General features: G+C 35.8%; 1 protein-coding gene across 1 annotated transcript in view; it reads left to right on the forward strand.

Moving 5' to 3' along the window:
* LOC148948326 (polyamine-transporting ATPase 13A3-like) overlaps positions 1-27,843 on the forward strand; it is a 117,453-nt gene that overhangs the window by 53,639 nt on the left and 35,971 nt on the right. The window contains exons 5-9 of the mRNA XM_089094889.1: positions 2,903-3,037; positions 7,202-7,268; positions 16,285-16,436; positions 23,267-23,399; positions 24,375-24,532. Coding sequence (XP_088951015.1) covers positions 2,903-3,037; positions 7,202-7,268; positions 16,285-16,436; positions 23,267-23,399; positions 24,375-24,532 — 645 coding nt within the window. The remainder of the gene's footprint in view (positions 1-2,902; positions 3,038-7,201; positions 7,269-16,284; positions 16,437-23,266; positions 23,400-24,374; positions 24,533-27,843) is intronic.

The raw sequence follows: 27,843 nt of genomic DNA on the forward strand, positions 1-27,843 counted from the left end.
CAGTAGCAGCAGTAGTAGTTCACATACATTGCCTTTTAATTAGTTGGACATCCCTCTCATCGTACCCTGGAAATTGTAACTGGAAATTTTAAGTTGTAGCAGTAGTAATATTAGCAGTGGTGCTAACAAGCACATAATGCCTTTTGGTTAGTTTAACATTCCCTTCAACATGCCCTAAAAGTTTTATCTTAATGCTCCAAGCCATTCGTAAGGTATTTTTTATATAACCTTTTGACATCCAACATGAATATAGTGTGTTTTGATTTATTTGATCCCCCCTAAACATTCCCTGAAAGTTTCACTTTAATACCATTAGGCTCGCTAGTTGCTGTAATTGTAGTAGTATTAGTAGTAGTATGCACATAGTGCCGTTTGGTTAATTAAAAATCGGCCTTGACATACCCTGAAAGTTTCAAATTAATAATCTAAGTCGTTCATACAATATGGCTGGTACACTCTTTGAAAATGTACCTGCTCATAGTGAGTCTTGATTTAGTTAATTTTTTCCCTAAATATTCGCTGAAAGCTTCACCTTAGTACCCTTGAATTTAGTAGAAGTAATATTGTAGGAATAGTTGCAGTGAGAGTAGCAGTATGCTACTTTATTTTTTTCAACATCCACCTCAACTCAAACTGAAAATTTCAACTTAAACAGTTCTTAGGACATTGCTGATACGTCTTTTTGACAACCTGCATGAGCATAGTGTGTATGATTTAGTTCAACATCCTCTCAACATTTCTTGAGATTTTCACCTTAATAACCTTAGCTTTAGGCTTTAGTAGTAGTAGCAGTAGTATTAGCAGTAGTATTTGTATTGACAGTAGTGGTTGTAGTAGTAGTAGTAGTCAGCAGTAGTAGTAGTAGTAGTAGTAGTAGTAGTAGTAGTAGTAGTAGTAGTAGTAGTAGTAGTAGTAGTCGAGCCTAGTAGTCGTAATAGTAGTAGTAGTAGTTGCAACAATAGAAGGATGCAACTATTGCCTTTTAGTTAGTTCAACGTCTCCCACCACAATCTTTGTAAGTTTCAACTTCATAATGCAAGCTGTTCCTAATATATTGCTGATACACCCTTTTGGCGACCTGCATTCACACAGTATTTTTGTATTCAGTTCAAGCTCCCTCCCAGCATTCCCAGAAATTTTCACCTTCATTTCTATAGCCTTAGTTGGTAGTAGTAGTCACAGTGGTAGTAGTAAGAGTATTAGTAGTAGTAGTAATAGTAGTAATACCAGTAGTAGTAACAACAGTAGTAGCAGTAGTAGCAGGAGTAGTGGGAATAGCAGTAGCAGCAGTAGTAGTTTGCATGCATTGCCTTTTAATTAGTTGGACATCCCTCTCATCATGCCCTGGAAATTTTAACTTAATACATTAAACCGTTCCTAAGAAGCTTCCGTTACGCTCTTTTGACAAGGCCTGTATTCAAATAATATGTTTTAATTTAGTTTAAATGTGTCCTCAACATTTCTGCAATTTTCACCTTAATACTCTTAGCCTTGGTAGTAGTCACAATAGAAATAGTGGTTGTAGTTATTATAGTAGTAGTGGTTGTAGTAGTAGTAACAGTATCGTACATATATTGCCTTATCTTGGTTAATTGATCATCCCCATCATCATTCCCTGAATATTCCAAGCTAATACACTAAGTCGTCCCTGAGATACGCCCTTTTCACAACCTTCATGCACAGATTATGTTTTGATTTAGTCCAACTTTCCCCTTAGCATTCCCTGAAATTTTCACCTGTACATCCTTAGCCTTGTTCGTGATAGGAGTCATAATAGTAGCAATAGGTGTAGTAGTTGTAGCAGTAGTAGTAGTAGTAGTAGTAGTAGTAGTGCTGTGTCAGTGGTAGTAGTAGTAGTAACAGTAGTAGTAGTTGTATTAAAGCAGTAACATTACATGGAAATTGCCTTTTGGTCAGTTTCACATCCCCGTCATCATACCCTGGAAGTTTCAACTTAAAACACTAAGCCGTTCCTAAGATACTGCTGATGCACCCTGTTGACAACCAGTATGAACATAGTGTGGTTTCAATTTAGTTAAGCTTCACTCTAAACATTTTTCAAATGTTACTTTAATATCCTAAGCCTTAGTAATAGTCGCAACAAAAGTAGTAGTTGCAGTAGCAGTAGTAGCAGTAATGGTGATAGTAGTATTAGTAGCAGCAACAGTATAAGTAGCAATAGTAGTAGTAGTATAGTAGTGGTGTTTGCGTGCACTGTTAGAGTGAAGTAGTGTATCCTTTCGGTCAGTTGATAATCCCCCTCATCATTCCCCAAACATCCAACTTAATAAACTAAGTAATTCCTGAGACACGCCCTTTTGACAATCCGCATGAACATAGTGTGTTTTGATTTAGTTCAACACTCCCCTCCAAAATACCTGAAAGCTTCGTCTGGGTGCCCTTGAGCTTTTTGGACACTAAGATCAAACATGCTCTCCTTTCCCGATAACAAAAACTATATGTAAACAATGGGTTAATTTTATACCTTACAGCCCTTGCCCCAAGAACTGTGGAGGTTTTCATCCCAGAGGCATAGTTGTTTGACCTTTCAACTATGCTGAACAAGATTGCTATCTCAAAATTGTGATCGAATGTCTTTGGGGGAAAAGGTGCGTGGGAGGGTTCTGGTCGCTCTCCAACCACTTTTTACTCATAAAATGAGCTTTAGAACTTTCAATTTATAATATAATGAATCCCTTCCGAAATGATTACGACAACTCCTTTCATATGAAGTGCCTTGGTAGAAAAAAAGACGCTGTGCCCATTCCACTCTTTACTTAGGCAGCGCCATTGCGCTGCCTTTGATACCAAACTACTCGTAGACCACTTTGCCCTTCAGCTTGAAATCTAATCTTTTGTTTTGTTTTGATGTTTTTAAAATAAATTGACTATTTTATTTCAGGCCATCAATCCATTCTATATATTCCAAATATATGCCATTGTTCTTTGGATTATACAGGCATATTATTACTATTCTGCTGTTGTGGCTACAATGTCCGTCATCTCCATTGGCGTAACTGTCTGGGAAACAAGAAAGGTAAGATCTAACAAGATGAAAGTGACCATGACTCAATGAACCAAAAAAAAAGCTCTGTGGTAGCGGTTTTCAGAACTATTTATAAATGTTTACCTATAGAAACATTTCATCAGCTAAATCGACTTGTGTCACTAAAGATTGATAAACGTAAAGTTCTAAAATTGATACAATATGAATTTACCTCCCTGAAAGTATTTTTAAATAACATTTGAGAATAAACAAACTCAAAGCTCAGATCTTGAGTTAATATCTAGCAACAGTGACATCAAGTCCGTTTTTTCCACAGAATTTATTTTAATCAGCAAAATTGCATTTCTGATTCAATATGAATTGCATATTAGTAAAATACCCCTAATTGCCTGTAATTCACTCTACTTATTTTATTTTTCAGGGACATTTACGCAATTCGCTATTATACTAATTTAGTTATGAAAATCGACGCTAGCTGGCCAAATATCTTTTTGTTTGTTCCGATTCCAATTTACTAATATACTATTTCATATGATCTTTTGGTAAGATTAACTCATAGTATTGAGTGCTTACAATAAAAGAAAAGCATAGAAAATTTAAACATAATGCGGAAGAGTCACAACCACTTAGAACCAAAAATTACTCCAGAAAGACCATTCCATTTGTCTCAAAAGTTTCTGCATTTTATATATCAGCAAAGAGAACTCATTAAGAATTAGAGCAAAGGGAAATTTTGACAAACTATTATAAATTCTCTTTCTTAGTAGGTCAGTTGTCCCCTTCTTCCCCTATAGGTACCTTAACTGCGCCCATTTTTACCTCGTTTGAAGCACTTTCTAACAAGCTTCTCCCCCATCCCCCATCCGTTTTCTATCTGGCAATTCAATTAGCAGAATTTTCACTTTCCTTGGTTAAATATACCATGCTCTCTAAAAAAGTTCTGGAAGTAATCACTCACCAAAAATCTTTATCATTATCCCACCTCAGGCACCATTAATATTTTAGTTTTAATATTTTAGCATTAATATTTTAGAATATTTTCTACAAAATTTTATTGTACTTCCAAAGTAATAGTTGTAAAATTTTTATTTACCAAATCATCATTCTTATTAAAATGCCTACCGTAGTATTTTGATCTGCTGCGACATGGGGATAGAGCGGTGAAGAGTGAACTGAAAAAATATGTGGTACCCTCTGACCAGTTTGGTTACAAAAAAAGGTTTTAAATTTGGCAATTTACGATTGAATACACCCTTACCAAGTTTATAAAAATCATCTGTTTTATTATATGAGTTCAGGAATAAAAATACCGCAACTTATTAACATGGTTGCCACAGGAACCCTCATTGTCTTCTAGGCGTGTTTTTACATGTAGATCAAATTGTGTAGCAAAATACCTTTTTGTGCAGTTACTAGTTTCTTAATCCAGGGTAAACATATATACATATCTGAATGGTTTTAAAGTTAGAACTATCTAAAACTGGCAATAATTCTTGACTAGTAAGTGTAGATCTTTTCAAATAACGCTTTATTTCTTTGATGTTATTACTAATATATAATGTAGATACTAATTTTGTTAGGAATTCTGTCCCCTTTAACAATGATGGTGCTGCAAATATGAAAGGCCAGACAATGTAAACTATAAAATCATTTTAAAATAAGTTATGAGGTATTTCTCTTATTTCGTGCGTCATTATGCGTTAGTCTTTAATAAGTGCTAGTCCCGTGTTTTTTGTCTTTCTTTTTTTAAGTACAAAGGTCATTTAGTTGAAATTCGTTCATAATTACGACAAATTCTGTGAATAAAATGGTCTTGGATCTGATTTCTTAGAATTAGTTCAGCTTGAAAAAAATAATTACATTTTAAAATATTGTTCCCTTTGTTTTTAAGACCTTGTTTCCCACCACTATTTTCTATACATATCAATTGTTATTCAATTTCAAACTGTGATATATTAGGAATATCGTATTGAGCAGGATTTTTATTTTGTTTCAGTATTGAAGTAACGCAATATATTCCGAATTCTTTTAAAATCTGATTGCATAGATTGTATAAGATCATATTTGTATTAATAGTATGCAGCAATATACCGATCGAAGTATTGGAATCGTAGAGGATCTTTTGCTCGTTGAGATTTTCTTGTTTTAACTGCTAGTCCCACTCTTTACTATCTTTAAAAAAAACTTGTGCTTATTTTATTTGATGATAACAACTTCTATTCGAAATTCAGTAGTAGATAGGCTATTTCTTATCTTAGATAAGAATATTTAGTTTTGTCAGATAGACGTGGAAAAGCATGCTTCTAAGTATTTCTAAGTTTCTTGTTATGAGGAAACGCAAGAGAAATAAAGCAATAAAAAATGAAGAAAATGAGAATTAACACCTTAGCAAAATCAACCGACTTAATAACATCACCTACTCGATATCTTTCAAGTTTTTTTTTTCATAATTTTCATAATATCTTCCAGCATTCAGATTTAGATCGATATCCTAACATTTTGATATGTTGCTATGTTGGTTTACGGAGACTTCAATTTTTTTCTGTCCCAGGGTAACACTTTTTATTTGAAATTCAGTTTCGGATGGGATATTCATTATCTCAGGTAAACTCATATAATTGTGTCATCTGACCTAAAAATATTACGACTGTTTTTATCTTCATCAGTCAGTATACGAATGTTGAACGAGATCTCCCAAGACTTTGTACGATCACCTGGATTTACGATTATCACACCTAGTTTAGTCAATATACAAAATATTTTAGTTCAGTTTAATTTTTTCGATTTATCGTTAATTTAAATCATCAAATTCTCGGCAAAATTTACAATCCACCAAACAAAAAACAAAGAAAGATTCAAGCTAAGGATAATTTTCTATGCCTCTAGAAGAAATCCAAGGCAATCAAAAGGTTAGGCAATTAAAGATTACGCTTGAAAAGTGTTTAAATACCGTTTCATATCCTAGTTCTTAAAATACCAAGAACATTAATATAAAAGTTTTTTTTTCTCCTTGTACCTATCTTGTGTCTATTCATACCTGAAAATCACTATTTTCTTAGATTTATCTTTTAGTTGTTTCAAAATTATGAAGCCTTTACGGTAATATCACATTTTCGTCAGTGTTGTCACAATAAAATGTGAAATTAAATAAGCAAAACCGTTTAGTTGGATTTCACAACAGTTTTCGTCTATAGGAATTCCAACACTAACAATCCGTTAATTCCCGGAAACAACTACAGCTTCAAAGGAAAACTACACTTTCTTAATCAGTTTAGTGTCATATCCTTTTTGCTTTTTTTTCTGATTTTTCACCTGCATTTTCTTTTTTTGGATTTAGCACCCGCTATTATTAAAAACTACAATATTGAACATGGAGGTCTTTCCTATGAAAAAGACAGTTCCCAAGTTTTCTAATTTTCTTATTATATTTGCGGCTGTTCAAGTTTCCACTTGACAAATTTTAACCTTTAGATTTCATTGTTCTTCTCCTAGGTACTTTAAGATTTATTTTTTGTTCTATAGAGTAGTAATTCTAAAATATTGTGTTATTTCTTCTTTTTTTTTATGTATCAATTCCCTTCTATTTCCGCTGACAAATAAACAGAATTTTGAATCTGGAGACCTCAAGCGGGACATCTATACTTAAGAATACAGCTAATATAAGTTGTAGACACATATAGGTATTGATAATCTGAGAAACCTATCCTGTTTATATTATAACGCTTACTATGCACATTGCTGTGGATGCATGTACTATGGATCCGTATTTTTCCTAGGTTCTTTTTCTTTATTGGTCCAAAGATATCCCACCCCCACCAATAAAACTAGAGAGTTTTTACACAAAAGATACTTTGCTCGTCTTATTAAATTTACTGCAACAAGAGTCATGAATGTGATTTCATTTTTACAAAACCTAATATTTCGACCAAGCGACTTCAGCAGACACCCTATTGACATAGAACCCTTGTAAAAAAAAGTCTTTAGCTAAAGTAATCCTCTGTTTAGAATATAAACAAAAAATAATAATTGGTTTGAAAATTACAAAAATTACTTGAATTGAAACAAAAAACAGAGAGAGAGAGAGAAAAAGAGGAAAAACTACATTTGATCTTGAATTGTCTAATAATGAGATCATCTGCTCTAACTATCTTTTATTAAGATGAATAAACTACTCATATTTTTTTTTTTTTACAGCAATGTAAATATCTACGACGGCAAGTCGCTGTTACCGGAACTGCCAAAGTTCTTCGAGATAAGAAAGGTAAATATCATTATGCTTTTTTGGCGTAATTTTTTTTTATGTTTTTAATTTTAGCTAGTTTAAAATTAAATAAAAATTAAGATAAAGATGGAATTAAAAATTTAGTTAAGAGCTAAAAACAGACCATAAATTTTCACGTTTCTATCTTAACAGTTTAGCTACAAATTCAATCATAGGCAGCGCAATCGCGCTGCCTAAGTAAAGAACGATGTTGGCACAATGTATTTTCTTTTTCCATACCAGGGCACTTCGTATAGAATGAGTTGTCGTAGAAACTTTGAAAAGGGCTCATTCGATTGGAAATCGGAATGACTAGTGCCCTCTTTAATAGTCGAAAGTAATTTGAAGGCAATAACACCCCTTGCACGCTCACCATTTCCCCAAACACATCCAGTCAAAATTTTGAGATAGCCATTTTGTTCTACGCAGTTAAAAAGTCCAGAAATTATATCTTTGAGCTGGACACTCCACCACAGTCTTCAGGGCAAGGGTTGTAAGTTGTGCCCTGGACGGATATAAGGTTTTTATAGAAAGCGTTGTCGTAAAAACTTGAAAAAGAGCTCATTCGATTGGGAATTCAAAGGGCTGGTGTCCTTTTTAATAGTTGAAAGTCATTGGAGGGCAACTAACCACCCTCTCACGTCCATCATTCCACCAAACATTTTTCAAACTCAGGGCAAGGGTTGTAAGCTATGCCCTGAGGGCCTATAAGGTTTTTATAGAAATCTTTGTCGTAGAAACTTCAAAAAGGGATCATTCGATTAGAAATTCAGAGACCTAGTGCCCTTTTTAATAGTCGAAAGTGATCGGAAGGCAACTAAAACCCCTTCCAAGCCCACTATTTCCCTAAAGACATCCAATCAAAATTTTGAGATAGCCATTTTTTTCAGCCTTGATGATTTTCGGATAGAAATTATGTTTTTGAGGAAGACACGCAACCCACAGCCCTCAGGGCCAGGGTTATAAGTTATGCCCTGGGGGCATATAAGTGTTTTTTTTAGAAAGTTTTGTCGTAAAAACTTCAAAAAGGGCTGATTCAATTGCAAATTCAAAGGGCTAGTGCCCTTTTTAATAGTGAAAAGTAATTGGAGGGCAACTTACCCCATCTCAAGCCCACCTTTTCCCCCTAACACATCCCAACAAAATTTTGAGATTTAGCCATTTTGTTTCAACGTAGTTGAATGTTCAGGAAATTAGGTTTTTGAGCGTGACAACCTCCCCACAGCCCTCAGGGTAAGGGTTGTAAGCTATGGCCTGGGGGCATATAAGGGTTTTATACAAAGTGTTGTAGAAACCTGAAAAAGGGCTCATTTGATTGGAAATTGAAATGGCTAGTGCTTTTTTTAATAGTCGAAAGGGATTGGAAGGCAACTAACATCCCTTCCACACCCACCATTTATCCAGACACCGTCTATAAAAATTTTGACATAGCCATTTTGTTCAAAGTAGTTGAAACGTCTGGAAATTATATCTTTGAGGATGAAACTCCCACATAGCTCCCAGGGTAAGGGATGTAAGTTATGCCCTGGAGGCATATAAGGTTTTTATTGAAAGCTCTGTCATAGGTAAAATTGAAAAAGGGCTCACTCGACTGGAAAATCAAAGAGCTAGTGCCCTTTTGAACAGTCAAAATTGATTGGAGGGCAACTAACCCCCCTCTCTCGCCGATCTTTTACCCAAACACATAAAATCAAAATTTTTAGATAGCCATTTTGTTTAATGTAGTTAAAAGTTTTAGAAATTAGGTCTTTGAGGATAACCTCCTCAGAGCCCTCAGGTCAAGGGTTGTAAGTTGTGCCCTGGGGACATATAAGGTTTTAGTAGACAGTGATGTTGTAGAAACTTCAAAAGTGTTCATTCGATTGGAAATTTGAAGGACTTGAACTTTTTAATAGTCGAAAGTGATTGGAGGATAACTAACACCCCTCTCACACCCACCATTTCCCCGAAGGTCCAATCAAAATTTTGAGAAAGCCATTTTATTCGAAGTTGTGTTCGAAGTCCAGATATTATGTTTTTGAGGAAGAAACTCCCACACAACCCTCAGGACAAGGGCTGGAAGTTATACCCTGGTGGCATACAAGTTTTTCTTATAGAAAGCGTTGTCGTAGAATCTTCAAAATGGGCTTATTCGATTGGAAATTGAAAGGACTCATGCCCTTTTTAATAGTCTAAAGTGATTGAAGGGCAAGAAACCCCCCTCTCACGCCCACCATATCCCCAAACATGTCCAATCAAAATTTTGAGATAGCCATTTTGTTCAACACAGTTGAAAGGTCCAGAAATTATGTCTTTAAGGATGACACTCCGCCCAAAGTCCTCAGGGCAAGGGTTGTAAATTTGCCCTGGAGGCATGTAAGGTTTTTATAAAAAGCGCTGTCGTAGAAACTTCAAAAAGGGTTCATTCAGTTGAAAATTGAAAAGGCTAGTGCCCTTTTTATTATTCGAAAATGATCGCTGGGAAATCAGCCCCCCTCTCAAACTCACAATTTTCCCAAACACTTCTAATAAAAATTTTGAGAGAGATATTTTGTTCAACGTAATTGAAAGTTCTGGAAAATAGTTCTTTGAGAATGACAACCCCCTTCACAGCCCTCATGGCAAGGGTTGTAAGTTATGCCCTGGGGGTATATAAGGCTTTTATAGAAAGCGTTGTCGTAGAAACTTCAAAAGGGCTGATTCGATTGGAAATTGAAAGGGATAGTGTCTTTTTTAATAGTTGAAAGCGATTGGAGAGAAACTGACGCCCCTCTGACGCCCACCATTTCCCCAAAAACATCTAATCAAAAATTTTTTTTATAGCCATTTTGCTCAACGTAGTTGAACGTTCTGGAAATTAGGTCTTTGAGGATGACAACTATCCTCACAACCCTCAGGGCAAGGGTTGTAAGTTATGCCCTGGTTGCACATAAAGTTTTTATAGAAAGCGTTGTCGTAGAAACTTCAAAAGGGCTCATTCGATTGGAAATTGAAAGGGATAGTGTCTTTTTTAATATCTGAAAGCGATTGGAGATTAACTAACGCCCCTCTAACACCCACCATTTCCCCAAAAACATCCAATCAAAATCTTGAGATAGCCATTTTGTTCAACGTAGTTGAAAGTTCCGGAAATTACGTCCCTGAGGATGACAACCTCCTTACAGCACTCTGGGCAAGGGTTGTAATTTATGCCCTGGGTGCATATAAGGTGTTTATAGAAAGCGTTGACGTAGAAACTCAAAAATAGCTCATTCGAATGGAAATTGAAACGGCTAGTGACCTTTTTAATAGTCGAAAGTGACTGGATAGCTTAACATTTTTATAGTAAAGAGCGATGTGGGTACAATGTATTATTTATTTTTTGTTTAGACCAATGCACTTCGTATCGAAGGAGTTTTCGTAGCAACTTCGAAAAGGCCTTATTTGATTTAAAATAGAAAGGGCTAGTGCCCTTTTAAATAGTTGAAAGTGATTAGACGGCAGCTAATCCCACGCCCACCCTTCCATTTGCCCATTATGTTTAAAAACTAAATGCTACCTTAAGATTAAATCAAAATGCACTGTGTTAATACTAATTTCCAGTGAGGCATCTTAGCAGTTTCCAAAGAACGATTGAGGGTATTATGTTCAAACTTTTGATGCTACTTCTGCTCTTAAATTTTAATCAAATCAAAATAACGTAAGTGTATCCAAGCTATCACAGAATGTAAAGAGATTTTTTTGCGAATAGTATCAAGTTTTCTAGGTATGAAACTACATTAAAAACTACTATTTGTGTCCAAATTTTTAAGAGGGTGTATGTTGTTAAAAATCGCTAAAAAATTTTCCCCAGCATACAAATAGTAGGCCAAACTATAAAGTCTTAACAAAAGGAATTAATAAACTATTTTTTTTCCCTGAAAAGACTATGTCAATATAAAACGAACAGAAATCAATGTAAAAAACTTTTTCAACAAAATAAGTTTTTCAAAGAGAAGTAAAGAACTCCATTAAAACAACAATGAGCAAAAATAAAATCCAATAATCTACCAAGCGTGAAACTACCACAAATCAGCATCGATAAATAAATGAAACCCAAAACGAAAGGAAATTACAATAAGTAACCGATTCAAACTCAAAACGAGCAGAAATTAACATGAGTAGGGTTTAGAACCCCAATGCCATCCCAAGGCCAGAATATAACTTGCACTTTACTGAAAAAATAAAATGAATGCGTATTGTCATTTTAATATACATATACTGATATTTATTAATCAAAACGTTAATATTATTTTATTTATTAAAGTTGTAAAAGTAAAAACATTAAAAATTTTTTCAGTAAAGTGCAAATTATGTTCTGGCCTTGGGAAGGCAAAGGGGTTTAGAGTAAGAGGAGGTCTGTTACGTCCTCAACCCCTTGCTAATTGTGCTGAAGTTTTATAATGCTTTAAGAATAGCTCACAACAGATTCAACGGCTTTTGCGTTGGAGCAGTCGTTCATAAAGGATTGGGACAAAAAGTCAAACTTTAGTGTAAAGAGTGCAACCCACCTTCATCATGAGAAGGGTTATTCAATCCCAATTAAATTATTCTAGTGATAAATTATTCTGGAAAAATTAGAAAAAAAGATTTGTTCTGAAGCAATATTGAGAAAAATTTAAGTTAGGATAGAGAAGGGGGAAGTCCCCTTCGTATTCGGAAAAACACTGAATATGATATTAATAATTGGCAGAAACTAAATCCAAAAAGTAAACGAGTTTTCAAAATCTTAACACCAAAATGGTCAAAAATTATATATTTAAAAGAGGGGGGCTGCTGCCTTTTAGGCCCCCAACAATCTTAAGTTCAGTTTACTCTTTAACAAGAGTATAATTAGTATTTAATAGTTTGTAGCTTATTTTCTGCATCCTAAGAAAAAAGTCATATTTTCTGATGTCAAGGCAAAAATAAGAAAAATATCTTGACAATGTGAAAAAACTTTCATAGAGATTTGTCTATAATGCACTTCAATTTGCAGCGTACTGCATGCTTACCCTTTGGGATCCTCTAATGCGCCATCTTAATATTCATTCTTTAGCACCTCCAACAATCACCGTTCCTCATACTGCCTAAAAAAGACTATTTCTTAAGCCCTTCATTGTCTCACACTCACCTAAGTCTAATTTACATGCATGCTTAGCTGGATGTCAATGTCTATGTATAATCATTTTCAACCAATCAGAATTGGCTTCCTCTGTTGTATTTAGCGCTGATCGGTCCATATCAAGGGCGGCTGGATATTGATGTTCAGCTAAGCACACGTGTTTACAGGGCTTCATCAAACAAAATATTCTTTCATTCATACACCCATTGGGAATGAATATATGAAAGCTATTAACTTAGATATACTGAACTACCGTTATTCTACTTCTGACATATTTTCTGCGCCTGTTTTAGAATGCCTTAAAAGTGTTCCACCATTATACCCTAATGAGCATTTAATTATTATTATTTTTTTTTTATTCTTAATAAACAGTGACATTAAAACTTCATAGGAACAGAAACGCTCCGGCATTCGCAACTTTCACGGGAGCGTATTGTTCCAACAAATATGACATTTTTAAATGTAAACATTTTATAAACATCAGTAGGCTTTTATCAGGTACTTACCTTGGAATATATTGGATGGAGGGGGTAAAACAAGGAAGCTATTAAGTATAGGTCCAGGGGAAAAAAGCAAAAATTACGGGGTTTGCCAGGTCCAACTATGTCCAGAAACAGTTATCCCGTCAAATGATCATGCCGGGGTGTTATAAGCCTGAAGGGGGCATCACGTACAGGGGAGGGGGGCGCCATACATACAAAGTAGTCAGTCGATCAGCCCATAAAAAAAAATTGAATCGGCAAACCAATGAAAGAGATTCAGTCTTAGTCGGTAAAAAGAAAAAAAAATAATAGCGATGTCATCAAAATCAATCGGCAAATAGGACCAGCCAGTCGGTAATATCCACCCACCCCCCGAAGTATTTTGAATAGTTATCCCACTGGAGTCCAATGAACAATTGGATGAACAATGAACAAAAGGAGTCCAATTAAAACAATTATTTAATGGTTTTTAATTATTTAATGGCTCCCCTTTAAAATCTCGAATTTTAATCTCGAATAAATCTCGATATTATTCATAGTTTTTTAATCTTACAATATTGTTTAGTTTTTGACACATCGTACATAAATTTAAATCAAAAAGCTAATGGGCAAGAGATACTGAAGGGCCAATCATCTTAATTTTCAAAGTTTTCCTTGATTTTTTTGGAGTACATACGCCTTTACTAGTGAGCACGTTTGATAAAAAGCAACTATGAGGCTCTTGGATACTCCTTAAGGATATTTCCCCCGTCAAAATAAAGAGTGAAGTTAAAATCCAAAAAATGAAATTACATAAGTGTTCTTGTCAATATGAAATTTCCAAATATTTCAAAATTATATATGGCAAAATTTTCAGCTGAAAAATTTTAAGAAGATGACGCTACTTCTACAGCTATCAATATAGCAACGAAAATACCGACCTTATCGCAGCCTGGAACTAACTAAAGCCAATGCAACCCAAAGCAACGTCAGTTTTTGAATGATACACACTTTAATGCATTATTCTCAGGTTTCCCAGGCTCCATTCTCAAAATATGTGCACTCTAATAATCAACCTAATCCTGTCAATTTGAGATTTTAGACCTTTTTAGCCAGCTTGGTATAAAACGTGCCCCGCCCCACAAAATGTCGAAAAATCGCAGAAAATTGAGGCTTGTATTTCTTATCCTTCTTAATAAGGGTAAAAGAGTTGAAATGTTCGCCTTAGTAATGTTTTTCTCATTTTATACAATTGTTCGGTGCGAACAATTGCATACCTCTGTCCCTAGGTAGATTTAACAAAAAAAACTACAAGTTTTTCAACTGAAAGTAAGGAGCAACATTAACTTAAAACGAACAGAAATTATTCCTTAAGTGAAGGGGATGTCCCCTCCTCAATACCTTGCTCTTCACGCTGAACTTTGAGCAATTTTAAAAAGCATTCTATTCTAATTAAACGGTCCTTGTATTTCAGGAGTCGAAATTAAAAAATTAGAACAAACAGTCAAACTTTAGCGTAAAGAACAAGGTATCGAGGAAGTTAGTTCAAGTTCAATAGGGTTTATTTTAAAAATAAAACGAAATAAAATAACTTAAAAGACGCTGTTTTGTGACACAGTCAACGCTGAGATCCATAAACATAAAGATTCTTTACGATCGCGCAGAACGGCTCTCACTTCACTCCTCAATACAGCCACATGCCTCCTCCACAATTACTGATTATTACCTTAACCACCGGGTTTCTCCCTACCTACCTGGAAGCACAATCACCTCTCCTATAAAACAATAAAAATAATAGAAATACTAAACAATTTTTAATCCAATTACTTCTATTTGTTTGACCTTTCACTAAATACTTCTCTAAATTAGTTTTGAAGGACCCAAGTCAGCTCTTGCATCTCAGCTCCAGCGGAACCATGTTCCCCTCTATGGCACAAGTCACATCCGGAGAAAAATCCGAGCACACAGTTTTTGTTCGTCTCAACTTAAGGCTGGACGATATGTCAAAAACAGATCGGGTCGGGTGTTTTGATCATGTTGTTCAGAAGTAAACCTAAAAAGATTGCGAGAAGGAGATGGAAGTGAGCCGGAGAAGAGCCTAAAAACATAAACTGAGCATGACAGACTGTAGAGTAAACCAAGGGAGATACAGTCATTTATACTGTATATGAAAGGGGGCAACCCCTTCATGTACGGAATAATTTCTGTTCGTTTTGAGTTTTAATATTGCTCCTTCCTTTCGGTTGAAAAAACTTTTTTTTGCCGGTAAACCGGGCTCAACCTTCATGAAAAATTTCCTCCCCTTACGAGAATCTACTACTACTACTAACAACTCACCGCAGTATCAAGCTGCCTGAGGCCAACACAGCTACGCACAGTCCTCCTCCGTCCCAATATTTTTAAAGCTTCCCTCTTTACACCCTCTCAGGAAGTCCCCACTTCCCTTAAATCTTTCCTTATGACATCCTCCCACCCCAACCACGGACAACCTGCTTCCGTTTTTTCGATCACTCCGGATATCCCCCCTTCCGTGGAATTTTTGTTGCAGAATTTAGTTGGCAGAGAAAAAGTAAGATAATACAAAGAATTTTGCATAGAAATTTTGTAAATCCACCCCCCCCCCCATTACAAATTTCCCCTGGAAAGCTCACCTCGGAAATTTCCCTCTCCATGGAAACCCACCTCAAGCACAAAATCTCGCTGCCCAGAAAAATATTTGTACACTTCTCAATAACAAATACTATGCGTAAACCATGGGCAAATTGTGTAATTTAAATTCCGAGGGGCTGTGAGGGGTTTTGTTATCTCCAAAGACTTAGTATATGGACCTTTTGTCTGTGCTGAACAAAGTGGCTATCTCAAAATTTTTAACGGGCGACTTTGGGAGAAAGGGGCGCGGGAAGGAGGGCTAATTGTCCATCAATCCTTTTGGTCACTTAAACAGGGCACTAGAGCTTTCCATTTCCGCCCGAATAAATATCCCGGTATTCTGGGAACCTTGATTTAATACGATCACCCCTGGAAAAAAAAGAACCTATCCATGGTCTTTCTTCTGCAAAAAATATGAAATTCTACATTTTTGCAGATAGGAGCTTGAAGCCTCTACAACAGGGTTCTCTGATATGCTGCATCTGCTGGTGTGGTTTTCATTAAGGGTCTTGACTTTGAAGTGTGTTTCTCCTTTTTTGAAAACCAGATAAATTTTCTCAGGCTTGTAACCTTTGATGACTAGGATTAAACTCAATGATTCTTATATATTTCGAATCAGCATAATAGTCCAATTGTATTGGCATATCTATTGATATCAAAATTTGATTTTTTAGAGTTTCGGTTACCATTAAGCCAAGTCACTCCTTACTTACAGTTCGTTGCCACGAACTATTTGAAAAGAGTATAGAGACCTTACGAGTAGAGCTTAAAAATTCTTTTATTCAAAAGTCCAATTTATTTACAGTGCTTACAGTACCAATCGATGCATTAGTGCCTGGTGATGTAATTGTTTTGACGGAGGAAAACAAAACAATTCCGTGTGACCTTGCATTACTGACAGGGACCTGCTCCGTAAATGAATCTTTGTTGACTGGGGAAAGCATTCCTGTTGCTAAGGTCTGTAATAAATTTTTATATAATCTAAGTATTTACTTTAAATATATATATATATATATATATATATATATATATATATATATATATATATATATATATATATATATATATATATATATATATATATATATATATATATATATATATAACCTGGTAACAGGGCTGGTAGATGAAAAAAAAGAATAAAAATTATGCATGGTGTCGGACAAAACTATCCATCCCGGGTGGGTAAATGATCGTTTTTCGGAGTCTATCTCCACGACTTCATCTCTGCTGGTTCTGGGCTTTGGTGGTTCAAGTACTTAAATAAACGATCCTGAGCATTTTCTTCTAGTTCTGCACAAGACAGTGGGGTACAAAAATATATGTTGCAATAAAACAAGAACTGATTAGCCTACTCTTTGTATTTAAAAATTTCAAATAGATAAAGTTTTAGGATTTTCCAGTTGAATTGCTATTCTGACCTTTTTTTTGTCTATTTAGCTATTATAAAACACAGCTTTTCCTCGGAAAAATAGGAATCGAATTTTTACGAAGTACATCTGTGAGCTATGGAATAACAGAGGAAAACACTGACGAGGGTTCTTTCTTTAAAATAATAAAGCTCAATTACTTGTTATACCTTTATTTCGCAAACATATTTATCCAGAAAACTTGGTTAGCTATAGTTTACGTATTATTGTCATTAAATCTCAAATGTCTCTTTATCCCTCTTGGGGTTTGCTGTTAAGTTTGGAGTTAATCTTTTTGTAAATTTTCTTAAGCTACCAAAATAATCATATGTGAGAATTAGTGGATATAAGCAGAAGAGAATGTTAATAGACATCTATACCAATTTAGGATAGCAAAGCTAAATGGATTGCCACAAGATGAGTTGGTTGAACGGTTTGACTGTTTGAACGGTTTTAGCAGTATCTGTTTATCATGGAAAAAATAGTACTGCCCGAAACATTTTTTTTGTTTCGTTTTCAGTGAAATGCAAATTATAATCTGTTTTGTTTTGGGGGGGGGGGCATGAGAGCCAGCGCTGCTGCACTTTTTGTGGTAATTTTTGTTCGTTGTGTACATTTGAAGGTACATTGATTCGGGTTGCAGCTGTAGCTAGCAACCTAGTAAGAGATGATTACATCCCATACTAAGAAGTATAATAGCCCATAATTCCAAAAAATGATGTCAGATTGAAACACAAAATCCACTATTAGAACCGCCTTGTCCGAACCTCCTATATCAGAAACTTACAGTATCTTGGCTTGAACAACAAAGAAAATATGTAGACTTGAAAAACAAAAAAATTTGCTTTAACTACCATATTCGCATAATAGGCATCCTTTTTCTTCTTTTTCCCCTCAGCTAGCAGGGAACTGGAACATTATAGAGAGCTGCTTAATGGTTCATTTTAAAGGAAATTGCTACATCTAGTGCATTCTTTTATTAAAAAATGAATGTTTTTTAAAATAGAATCAATTTTTACAAAAAAAGGCATTTTCATGTACAAGCTTGATGATTAACGTCATAACCGTAGGTTATAACCATATATAACATAATAAGTGAATGTAATATTTATACACGCTTATCTTTCGACAAGATCATGTAAAAAATACATAATGGATCGATATAGTTTATTATAAATGGGGACAATGTCAGTTCCATCGGATATAGCTGAAACATGGTGAACAACAAACGACGGCAAATAGTAACTAAAAGCTAAGATAATATTACCACCGTTTGAAAAGTTGTATGGTGCCATACTGAGGATCGTCTCTTAGTTTTCCAACTAAGAAAAAATCATAGATTTTTCCTGTTTTTAATCCAGGTTGCAGCAGGCTGTAGCTAGCAAACGAAGTAATCCAGATTACAGCGGTAGCTAACAACCTAATAAGAGACGATCACGTCCAATACTAAGAAATATAGCTCATAGTAACTGAAATATTAATTAATAGCAGTAGCCTTAGCTTTAGCAGCAGTATTTTCATCGGTAAACTGTCTAGGGTATTGTGCCATATTTGATTTATCACTTTTAAGGCCAACGTACACAAGAGTCACCGCTTTCAAATCAGCTAGATTTGTTTTTCACCAGCCATTTTTCATATGCAGAGCAATAGCGCTACCTAAGTAAAGAACGATGTTCGATGTGTATTATTATTATTCGCCCCCAAAAAATAGCGCTACTAAAAAGGCGCAATAGCGCTGCCTAAGTAAAGAACTATGTTCGTAGTGTATTATTTTTTTTGAACGACCCCCCCAGAGCCCTCTGGGCCAGGTTTGTAAGTTATGCCCTGGGGGCATGTAAGGTTTATATAGATAGCGTTGTCGTAGAAGCTTCAAAAAGATCTCACTCGATTGGAAATTGGAACGGCTAGTGCCCTTTCTAATAGTCGAAAGTGATTGGAAGGCAACTAACCCTCCTCCAATGCCCAACCTTTCCCCAAACACATCAAATCAAAATTTTGAGATATCCATTTTGTTCAACGTCGTTGAAAGGTCAAGAAGCTATGTCTTTGAGAATGACAACCTCTCCCCACAGCCCTCAGGGCGAAGGTTGTAAGTTATGCTATGTTGGCAGAGAAGTTTTTATAGAAAGTGTTTCGTAAAAACTTCAATAAGGGCTCATTCAATTGGAAGTTTAGAGAGCTAATACCCTTTTGATCGTTGAAAGTAATAGAGGGATGAATGCCCCCCAAGCCAAATATTATATTCAAAGAAAATTTAGACAGACTAGTGGTAGCCTTTTAGCCTAGTTCAAGAGAACTTCACTTACTCAGTTCCTAGCTTCCGAGGCAGAACTACCTCGATTTTTCTTTGATCCGTACATTTTATTCAATTTAGTGCTTGATTCGCATAGCGACCTTTCCCCCTCCCTTTAGCCGATCATCAACCTCTTTGTTGAGAAGTAGTTTTTTTCCAGTATTTCGAGGCCTTGATTCTAAAGGTTGAAATGCCGTAACACTTAGGACATTCTTCTCTGTTTTATACAAAACTGTTCTAGATTGGGTCTTCCAATATTTATTATGGGTTCAAATGTCGTTCGAAGCTTAAACAGAGAAATGTCTGTTCAAGATTGACGACTGTATATAAAAAGAGAAGGTATTTTCATTATTAAGCTGCTTTGAAATAGTCGGTTTACTTCTGATCTGTTGGATCAAAGGGGACTCCAACTTCTACTGAAATTGAGTTACCAAATTTACACGAACATAAGGCCTCCCTGCACTAATGAGATATCCGGGTTGCAGCAGTAACTAGCAACCTAGTAAGAGACGATCACGTCCCATACTGAGAGATACAATAACCAATAACTCCTCAAAATAGTTTCAGATCGAAACACAAAGTACGCTATAAGAATCGCCTTGTCCGAAATTCCAATATAGGAAACTTGCAGTCTCTTGGCTTGAACAAAAAAGAAAACATGTTGGCTTTAAAAACAAGAAAAGTGGCCTGAAGTACGATATTCTGCCTCGACGGCATCTTTTTTATCCCTTTTTGTAGTAAAGAACGAACCTAGCTCATAGTAACAGAGCTTTAGTTTTGAAGATACACAAACATTATAGATATGCGTAGATTCTATTGAATAAGGATGCTATATGGATTAGAAGTCTCTGTTCATTGTCATTTCTGTTCGTTTTAAGTCTCATTATTTTTTCATTTTTTGGTCTTAATTTTGATATACCAAGTTAAGTTTTACAGTCTAAAGTTTTAATTTACTCTACCTTTTTTGGGAAAATTATGTTTTTTGTTTAGTTCTTGATCACCTAATATTTGTATGTATTTATTGTAGTATTGTTACTGCCATTCAGTGGCTGCATTAGTAGTAGTTATCATGTCTTTGAAAGGAACAGATTTAAAAGGAAGAAAATATTGGTTAAAATTAGTGCAGTATTGAAAAAAAAGATTTTCTAGCTATTTTCCAGAAAAATTACATACGGATTGTTTTGGGTACCGGGTTGACTGACCGTATTTCAAGCAGTAGGCTGTAAGAAAAAATTGGTTAAATCATGCTTCATGGGGCTATAATCAGGGAAAGGATGAGCTGGCTAGGGCACGTTCTACAGATGAAGGATGAGAGATTGCAGAAGATTGTACTTTTTGGCCAACTGACTATGGCTAAAAGGCATGCATGTCGTCCGCAGTTGGGGTGGGAGGATGTCATAAAGAAATATTTAAGGGAAATGCGAACTTCCTGGGTTGGTGTAAAGAAAGAGGCTTTAAATAAATTAGGATGGAGGAGGAGCGTGCATAGCTGAGTTGGCCTCAGGCACTTTGGTGTTGTGGTGAGTTGTTCTTGGTAATAGCAGTGGTATTAAAAACAAATTTTCATTTGCTCTTTTGGCATCAGATGTGCAATTATCGACCTTCGAAATCTTCATAAAATACCAATCCTTAGATTGTAACTCAGAAAGTACCGACTTTAGTGGAAATAAAGCCATATCTTAGGTTATAATTTATATAAATAATGTAGGCTACTCAAATTTAGGCTCAAAAACCTTTAAATACGAGGGCTGTTAGGATTCACCATTTGTGTTGTATGTTCTCAGTATGTTTTATTTAGAATAGTCATAAATTGTTCTTAATGGTTAGCGTTTAATCAGTTAGTACCATTCTCTAAATAAAATCGCAATGAGCTTGCGTTGAAAGGTAAATAACATGGACCTGATGGTTGTACTTTGGGTCTCCAGGTATTCAATATTGATTGGAGTTCTCTGCATGGGTCTGATTTCAACAAAAGGTAAAATTTCCATATTTTCTCCTAAGCCTTTCTTTAAAGCCAATGTTTTAAATGGCATTCGAATAATGTGGTGGCCCTGTCCCTTAGAATGGATGGATCATGTAACCCAAGCCTTACCCTCTGAGGTAAAGTACCACCTATACCGTCTTTTGTGATACCAACCAACTTCGGTGAAAATAAAAAGCAATTTTGAAATATGGACTTCACAGATTTGGGTTTTATGACTCTTGAATCACAGTATGAGCTTCATATTTATATTTGAAATACCTGAGAAATCCTTAAATACTGCTTTTAGCATAAGTCAATCAGCAAGTGCGACGTTCCCTAAATGTTCCCTAAACAAACACGAATTAAAAGAGGTGTAAATTGTATAATCATCCCAAGTGGAGGGAGAGATTGAGTGGCTTTTGTCGCATAACCTTGGCTTAAAACTCCAATTAAATAGACCAAAAAGGGCTCAGACTGAAGGTTCCTTTGATTCATTAATTCAGACACATCTAGCACCGAAACAATTCGTTTAGGGATTAAACATAGGGAGGCATGTTTGAGGGGATAGCTTGTTACGGTTTTTAGGATTTGAATTTCATTATTATTGGTGTTAGTTGGTTAAAATGATGAACCTTGATGCGTTTCTTTTTTTGTCTTTTTGTTGTTCTTTCTTCTTTTTCTTGTTTTATTTATATTACCTAAAGTTGTATTTTGTTCCTGAGTTTTGTTTGTAGAGTGTATTCTATGTTGCTATGGCCCGCCGGCTTTTTACAATAAATCTTACCTTATCCTATCTTATCTTTATCCATTCAGACACAAGAATACGCCACGTGACAAATTTAGCACCGACCCTGTTTTCACTTAAGACTATTAAAGTAACTAAAAAAGTCTTTTTACAATTTTTATTCCTACTGAGTATAGCATGTTGACAGTTCTACAGAAATTATTATGAAGTGTTTGCTTCAAAATGATCTGTTTGCATAGTTTTGACATTTTTTAGAAGACTCTAGGTAAGTGTGTGGCTGAAATTGCAAAAAAAGTGACCGTTTTGGTAACTAGTGATGACTTCAAAACCCCAAAATACCAACTTTGATGGGAATCAAACATCAAGTTTGAAATACGTACGTAGTCTACTTATTGGGGTTTTGCTTGCAATCTTCTTCTGATGATCTATGAACAAGGAAGCACCGAAAGAGGTGTAGCTTGTATATATTCATGAGCCTTGGGGGGGGGGGCTCACACACCAGGGTACGAGAATCAGAATCTTTGCACTATCCAGCATCGAACAGTGTATAACGTGTCCCTCTTTCTAGTAAATTTTATTTACGAAGAGTCTATTTTAAAGGGGACAATTAATCAACTTGGGTACCTCGTCTTTTGATGTGTCCGGATCATGTAGCCCTGGGAACACATTTTTGGCGACATATTTCAACATTTTGACGGCAATGATTATCTCGAAACTCTGGCACTGTAGGATGTAAACATGAGAAAAATGGTTTGCTATCCCCCGATTAGTTTCTACCCTTAAAATAGACACGGAAACTTCGAAGCGATCTCAATAATACCCCCCCCCCATACCCATTTTCTGCAGTTATTTACTCTGTCTGATGGGTTTAACTAAAATGGGTAAAAGAAACGATAAACATAGATCTTTACTAAGTCAACACTTTCTCTTGGGCTATTATAGTTCGTCAAACAATTTTACAAGCTTTTTATTTGAATCTGTAGCTAATACACTTCTAGGGTAAGTAGCCGCAAATCTCAGTTCAATTACCTACTCTCCTACTGTGTAAATTAAATTGCACCGCCTTAACTTGGTAGTTACTTTCTGTTTAACTATTTACAAGTTTAACTGTGTCCAAGGACCTACTAAACCGACATTTCCCTGCTTCATAGTCTTAAATACCCTCAGGAGAGCGATTAGTATTAGATGCTTCAATGCTCAAGCCTGTATAAGGTTTTTACTGTTTGAAAGCATAGTACGTAGCTAGTTCTTTAAATCTTTAGTTGCTTCCATTCAGCTTTTTATTGTGAACCCAGCAAAAGGTTTTTTTTTTATCGCGAGAATCTCTGTTTTCAATAGTTCTTAGAAATTATGAGGCTCATGAATATCCTTTTTCAGGTGCCAATACCCAAGGAACATCATTTGTTTGATCAAAAATACCATGGTCGGCATATACTCCTTGGAGGCACCGAATTTCTCCAAGGAAGAAATACTGATGATAGTAGCGTCAAGGCAGTTGTTATTAGAACAGGTATGTATTTTTTAGTTTTATTACTACTACTATTAACACTCACTGCAGCCAATACAGTTGCACATGCTCCTCATCCCTCCAACCTCTTTAAAGCTTCACCCTTCAGCCCCTCCCAAGAAATTCATTTTCTCATATCCATTCTTGCAATGCCTTGACACGGCTAGGGTGATCATTTTGAAACTTTTAGAGAATGTGGAGGGGTTAAGAGGGCCGTAAATTATCGCCTAGGGGAAGGTTGGAGATAAAAGTATGTGTATCCAGTTTATCAAAATAACATATCTGCAATATCTTGTGAACGATCTAGGGGAGTGAGTTGAGAGTTTCAAATTGATTTTTTTCGTGGGAGGGCTATGGAGTGAGAGGGCTAGTATATACTGAATAAGGATGTATATGGAGGCTTTACTCTGTAACTTTCTTATTCTTATCTTGTTTTTCCGACTTTTCCTATTGTTTAAAAAACACATACTGATTGACCTAGATATTGTTTCCAGTCAAGCAAAAATAAACCTCGAGACTTTTAGTGGGGTTGAAGCGGGACTTGGTGCCCCCAATTGTATTTCTCGTACCTCATATTATTAAAACTTGATTAGCACTGTGATTTTAATTTGTTGTTTTGTTGTTGATGTTATGACAAATACAATTACACGGATCGAAATACTAGTCATTTTCTGTAAAGTGTAATGACACTGCCATTGGGATATTTTAGGGGGGGGGTGTTCAACCAATTCTTGTTTGTGGCTAATTCTGTTCATCTTAAGTTTGAAATAATTACTCATTTTATTTTTTTTTTATTTTAGTTTATCCATTAATAACAATGTCTGTCCGTTTTAAATTTGAATTACTATTTAATCATTTTTGCTTATTTTGGTTTTTAGTAAAAATTATTTTGGAAGGTCCTTTTATCAATTAATTCTGAAAAGGGGAAGAAATCCTTCTCTATATCAGTGAATAATTTTCTTCTGTTTTCTTTTTTAGGGTTTCAGTCTGTCAAAGGAGAATTGATACGGTCAATACTTTTTCCGAAGCCTGTTAATATACATTTTTACACGGACTTTCTACGATGCGTAGGGATTTTTCTTATTTTAGGGATTGCAGGATTTGTTTACAGCACCTATGTCTGGATAAAAAATGGGGTGAGAAAATTTCTTTTTTCATTTTATCATTTGCTGGTGAAAGCTACATTATTCCTGAGAAATAAATTTGGTTAAAAATAAAGCGAATACTTTTGGATTAAGGGCATTAATTAAAAAAAAAAAAATTCCACAAAATATGTTTTCAAAGAAAAGTAAAGAACTCCATTAAACCAAAAATGAGCCAAAGAAGAATCAAATAATCTACCAAGCGTAAAACTACCACAAATTAGCATCAATAAATAAATAAACCCAAAACGAACACAAATTACAATAAATAACAAAGTCAAATTCAAAACGAGCAGAAATTAACATAAGTAGGGCTCAAAACCCCTATTCCTTCCCAAGGCCAGAATATAATTTGAACCTTACTGAAAAAAAAAACAACAACAAATGAATATGCATTGTCATTAAGGTAACGTGTCACCTTGACACGTTAAGCCGTTCCAACAATATTATTGATGTGCACTTTTGAAACACTTTTGACGCACTTTTCACCTTAATACTCTAAGCCTTACAAATTGTTGCAATTGAAGCAGTAGTTGGGGTAGTTTAGTAGCAGTAGTAGAATTATTAAAGTAACGGTGGTATTAGTGTTAGTGGTGACATGTATATATTACCTTTGGTCAATTGATCTTTCCCTTTAAGTATTCTATGAAAGTTTCAACTCAATATCCAAGTCAATTCTTGAGATACACCCTTATGATAATCTGCATAAGCATAGTGTGTTTTGATTTAGTTCAAATTCCCCTCAATACTCTGTCAAATTTTCGCCTTCAAATGTGTAGCCTTAATTGTACTAGTATCATAGTAGTAGTGGTAGTAGTAGGAACAGTAGCAGCAGTAATACTGTATAATTATCAGTAGTAACAGTAGTAGGAGGAGTATTAATAACAGTAGCAGCAGGTACATTTTGCATTTTGGTCTACTGAACATTCCACTCATGATGCCCCTGAAGTTTCCTCTTCATATGATAAGCCGTTCCAAAAATATTGCTGATACGCCCGTATCAGCAATCTGTATGCACATAATATGTTTTGATTTAGTTCAACTTTCCCTCAACGTTTGCTTAGATTTTTTTTTTCAATATCCTCAGTCTTAGTAGTACTTGCTACAGAAGTAGCAGTTTCAGTGATAGAAGTGATAGTAGTAATAGTACTTGTGGTAGCAGTAGAAGCAGCAATAGTGGTAGTTGTTGTGGCGGGCAAATATTGACTTTTAGGTCAATTGATAATCTCGCATATCATTCCCTGTAACTTGCAAATTAATATACTCAGACATTTCTGAGTTACAACCCATTAACAACCCATATACATATAACATGTTTTGATATAGTTCACTACTCCCCTTAACATTCCCTAAAAGACTCATCTTAATGCCCTTCGTATTTTGGGAAAGTAGAAGTCAGACATGCACACCTTTTCCTAATAACATATACCATATGTAAACAATGAACAAATTTCAAAATTTACTGCCCTTGCCCTGAGGCCGGGGGGGGGGGAGTTGACATCTCCGAACCATTCAACAATGCTGAAATAAATTGATGTCTCAAAAGTTTGTTCGGGTGTTTATTTTGGGAAATGATGGGAGTGGGGGGGGGTGACTGGTCACCAATCACTTTGACTCTTAAAAAGGGCATTATAACTTCCAATCCAAAACAAAAGAAACCCCCATTCTATAAAAACCTTAAAAACCATTCTATAAAACCATTCTATAACATAAAGCCCTTGCCCTGGGGCTCTGAGGGGTTGCTTAAACCCTGGAAGCATTGCTTTATGTTCTGTGGACTATTTTAAACAGAACACTTGCAATTTCAACCAAATGAGCCACCTCTAAAGTTCATACAACCATCCCTTCCATAATAACCTTAAATGCACCAGGGGCATAACTTACAACCCTCTCCCTCAGACTCTGGATGTTTGTATCAACCCCGAAAGGCTTGTTAAATGATCTTTGAACTTACTGGATGGATCTCGGGAAAACATGAAGAGTGTGTTTGAATGTGTGTATGTGTGGGTGGGGGGTAGTTACGTTCTAATCCCTTTGACTCTTAAAAAGGGCAGTAGAACTTCTTATTACCAATCCGACAAGTCCCTTCCAAAGCAAATACGACAACACTTTCTATAAGAACCTTATATGTCCCCAGGACATAACTTACAACCCTTGCCCTGAGAGCTGTAGGTGGGGTGTCTTCCTCAAATACATAATTTCCGGACCCTTCAACTACGGTGACCAAAGTTACTATATCCAAGTTTCAATTGGAGATGTTAAGGGAAATTATGAGCGTGGAGGGGGAAGGGGTTTGGTTGCTCTCAAATCACTTTGACTAATCAAAAAGGCACTTCCAATAACTTCCAATTTCAATGAAACAAGCGAAATCTTAAGTTTATACGACCACTCATTCCATAGAAATCTTATATGCCCTCATGGCATAACTTACAAAACTATTTCCAGGGTGCCATGGGATTGCGTCAACCCTAGGGGCATTATTATATGCTCTTTGGACTATTTTGAACGTAATCGCTATCTCATATTTTCAATCGGATGAGTCTGATAAAAAGAGGGTTTTTCGGGGGGGGGGAGGAGGGCTAACTGGCATCCATCACTTTTGACTCTAAAAAAGGAACTAGAGCTTCCACTATTCAACCAAATGAGCCTCTTCTGAAGTTAAACAACCATGCTTTCCACAAAAACCCTAAATGCCCCCACGGTGTAACTTAAAACCCTCGCCCCCAGGCTTTGTTGGTTTGTATCAATACCAAAAGCCTTGTTATATGATCTTTGGACTATTTTGAACAAAAAGACAGTCTAAAAATTTTTATTGGATTTATTCCTGGAAAACAAGATGTGTGGGAGGGGGGGGGGGAGGTTAGCTACCCTCTGATCACTTTGACTCTTAAAAAGGGCACTAGAAATTCTGATTACCAATTCAATGAGTTCCCTCCGAAGTATATATACGGCCTCCCTTTCTATAAAAACCTTATATGCCCCCAGGGCATAGCTTACAACCCATGGCCTGAGAGATGTGGGGGCGGGGTGTCCTCCTCAAAGCCATAATTTTCTGACTCTTCAACCGCAATGAACAAAATTATTATTTCCAAATTTTGATTTGATTTCTTTGGGGAAATGATGAGCGGGGGGGGGGGGGCTGGCTGCTTTAAAATCCCTTTGGACTCTTAAGAAGGACAGTATAACTTCCAATTTTGAATCAAATGAAACCGATCTGAAGCTTATACGACCAACCATTCCATAAAAACCTTATATGCCCCCAGGCGTGACTTACAACGCTGTCCCCAGGGCAATGGGGGTTGTGT

Source organism: Artemia sp. Qi Xiang Cuo, chromosome 9, assembly GCF_049724085.1.
Source record: "Artemia sp. Qi Xiang Cuo chromosome 9, ASM4972408v1, whole genome shotgun sequence".
Taxonomy (NCBI): domain Eukaryota; kingdom Metazoa; phylum Arthropoda; class Branchiopoda; order Anostraca; family Artemiidae; genus Artemia; species Artemia sp. Qi Xiang Cuo.